The following is a 3225-nucleotide window of genomic DNA, read 5'->3' on the forward strand; positions in this document are numbered from 1 at the left end:
ATATAGATGTTACACAGATACTTTATACAGATGTGTAGTATAATATGTGTATACAGGTGTATATATATACAGGTATGTACATAGTCGTGTCTGTATATAGATGNTGTATCTGAAGGTTGATGAGTATATTATTAAATATCATAATTGTTACTACTTGTAAAAACACAAAACATTTAAGCTTTCAAAATGTAACAAATACCAATTGACATAGTAAACCTTGCATTTCATGTCAAAATGAAATTGATTTGGTACCTATAATACATAAAACAATGAGAACCTACACAGGTTTGGCAACACTGGAAAATGCAATATTCAGATAATGCCCTCTACTTGGCTGCCTGTTGCAGAAATATATGGAAGCATTCAATTTCAAGGCACCCAATGGTATACAAGTTATGATTGCACAATAAATCTTTGTATTCAAAACCCCGAAATCCTAAATGTTGTTGGTGGCTTACCGAGAACCGAGTTAGTAAGAATTACCTCCCTTTAGACATTTTCTGTGATATTTATAGTCCTGAAGTGCTTGAAAGTGAAAGTTTGTGAAGTGACAATGTAGACACAGTGGCTACAAAGTAAATATCAGGAGATTTCTGCATTAGAAGAAGGCTTGAGATCATGACTATTTGTTCTAAAAAAAAACATTATGTCTACACATAATATGGTTCCAACAAATATCCATCATGAAATTCGTATTCAATTAGTGAGTTTATTAGCCTAACAAATCAGTACTCATCAAGTTTGTACTTAACTCTACATATATTCTTTGGACAGGTATCTTGTGATGGAACTTATGGATGCCAATCTATGCCAGGTGATCAACATGGACCTTGACCATGAGAGGATGTCATATCTCTTGTACCAGATGTTATGTGGCATCAAACACTTACACTCGGCTGGCATCATCCACAGAGTATGTCTTAAATTACTCTTTTCCAACAAACTTAAGCTGCTTGATCTTTACTCCTGCCATTCTGTCCTGACTATTGGAAAACGGTATAGGTCTGATAAAAGCTTTGACACTGTTAATCCAAAAGGCCTACCATTTCAAGTTTACAGGTCCACAGTATCTGCTGTAACTCGAAATACTCTTGAAAACAGATGGAAACGAATACCCAATGACCTAACTTTTGAGTCTCCACAGGTAGAAGAGCCAGAGGAGCAGTGATATAACATTCCATATAGTTTGAATGGAGTCATGGGGAAACTCCTACAAGTCAGGCATTTAATCAATGCTGATTTATTTCTCTACTATGGCCACTGCCAGAAAGCTAAGCTTGGATTGCTCTATGTTATATTGCTCTTCAATTATGGGTTTCAATGTGGTCTTCAACAATTTATCCCATTGATGTATAAGATAAATGTCTTACTTTTACGCAGTATGGTCAGTTTGAGTTTGATCACATGGTAAATGTTTTGCACAATATTATGATGATGATTTACCTAGTAATTAAATAAAAGATTTCTTATAATCAAACTTTTGTTCTTGTGGTGTAACAGAAATATAAATCCATGTACTACAGTGTTGATTGATCATTTAAAGTTAACTGTAAAGAAATGAAAAGTTTAAAATAGAGTTGTTTGGATTTCATCGATACATAATATGATAATGGAATATACTCTTTTTTTCAGGATTTGAAACCAAGCAATATAGTTGTGAAGTCAGATTGTACGCTGAAGATTTTAGACTTTGGTCTTGCACGTACCCAGGGCACAGCATTCATGATGACACCCTATGTTGTGACCCGGTACTACAGAGCTCCAGAGGTCATTCTGGGCATGGGGTACAAAGAGAACGGTAGGTAGCTAGCAATAAATTAGGTATTAATCTTCAGAGGAATAAAACAAAAAAATCATGATTCAGCTATACAGTTATTATAAACATCAGAATATTTCATGATTTCAACATAAGCTGTAAAGAAAGGTTGTTTACTTTTCAAAATTATCAAAATAAAAAGACCTAAAAGAACCCATTTTTAGATAAATGCATAGCATAGCTACCCAACTGCTGTTTCCTTTGACAGTGGACATATGGAGTGTGGGATGTATTATGGCTGAGTTGATCCGAGGAGCTGTGATGTTTCCAGGCAGTGATCGTATCCTTTCAATAAAACAACTACTGTGCATCATTTATATTTCAAATTAATTTGCATTGATGACGATTTCAATTACGTGTATCACTCAAACAATTATTGTTATGCCAGTAAATATCCTCACAAAAAGCACAGATCCTTGAATGATAAATCAATCGATCAATATTTTATATCATTACTTCACTTGTTAAAAATACACACTTCTTATAAAAATGTCTTCAGTATTAATGATATGAGTTTAGCTTCATACTGTTTCATTTTGGGAAGGCCAAAGATGTTTCCTGTAAATTTTCCTGGGCTTTGATTGCAGTAAGTCATTGTTATTGGAAAATGGGTATTTAGAACACTATACAGTACTGGTTTTATTTTTTGGGATATCCTTAATTTGGCGTACAGATATCGATCAGTGGAACAAAATCATAGAGCAGTTAGGAACGCCGTCGAGGGAATTTATGCAAAGACTGCAACCAACAGTAAGGAGTTACGTGGAAAACCGGCCTCGCCATGCTGGTTATAACTTTGATAGACTATTCCCAGATGTGATATTTCCTCAGGACAGTGCTGACCATAGTGGACTAAGGGCCAGCATGGCTCGTGATCTCCTATCTAGAATGTTAGTGGTAGACCCAGAAAAAAGGATTTCTGTAAACGAAGCATTAATGCATCCATATATAAATGTGTGGTATGATGAGCATGAAGTCAATGGGGTAAGTGATATTGATGTATTTGAACATTATTTTGTAATATTAAGTTGGAAATTATGTCTCTTACTAAAGTGTTTTGTCATAACCATTTTAGTGTACATCTTTGGTGTTCCTTATTTCCTTAATTTTCCACTAATGCAGGGATTTTGGATTTTAATTTTTGAAATAGTAATGGGGAAAAATGTATGTTATCCTGATGGTTTTAGTCAGAAAAATATAATTTAAAGTACATTTCAATATAACTTGATAGTTTTTTGGTCACCCGAGCTTTGCTCAAGTGACCTAGCTATGCTTATCGCTTTCCGTTTGTCGTCCGTCGTGCGTAAACTTTTTACAATTTCGACTTCTTCTCAAGAACCAATGAATGGAACATTTTCAACTTGATCAGAATCATCTTTGGTGGATGAGGGTATTACATTGTAAAATTG

The 3225-nt window shown here is 34.6% G+C and overlaps 1 protein-coding gene across 1 annotated transcript; it reads left to right on the top strand.

Moving 5' to 3' along the window:
• Positions 1-775: 775 nt before the first annotated feature.
• On the top strand, positions 776-2800 carry LOC110447984 (stress-activated protein kinase JNK-like; the record flags this gene model as incomplete). Its single annotated transcript, XM_021493999.1, is given in 4 exon segments — positions 776-913; positions 1633-1798; positions 2025-2096; positions 2490-2800. Coding segments are annotated over 4 exon segments (687 nt in total), but the record flags the coding sequence as incomplete, so codon positions are not given.
• Positions 2801-3225: the final 425 nt, after the last annotated feature.

Source organism: Mizuhopecten yessoensis, unplaced genomic scaffold (genome assembly GCF_002113885.1).
Source record: "Mizuhopecten yessoensis strain PY_sf001 unplaced genomic scaffold, ASM211388v2 scaffold407, whole genome shotgun sequence".
NCBI lineage: Eukaryota > Metazoa > Mollusca > Bivalvia > Pectinida > Pectinidae > Mizuhopecten > Mizuhopecten yessoensis.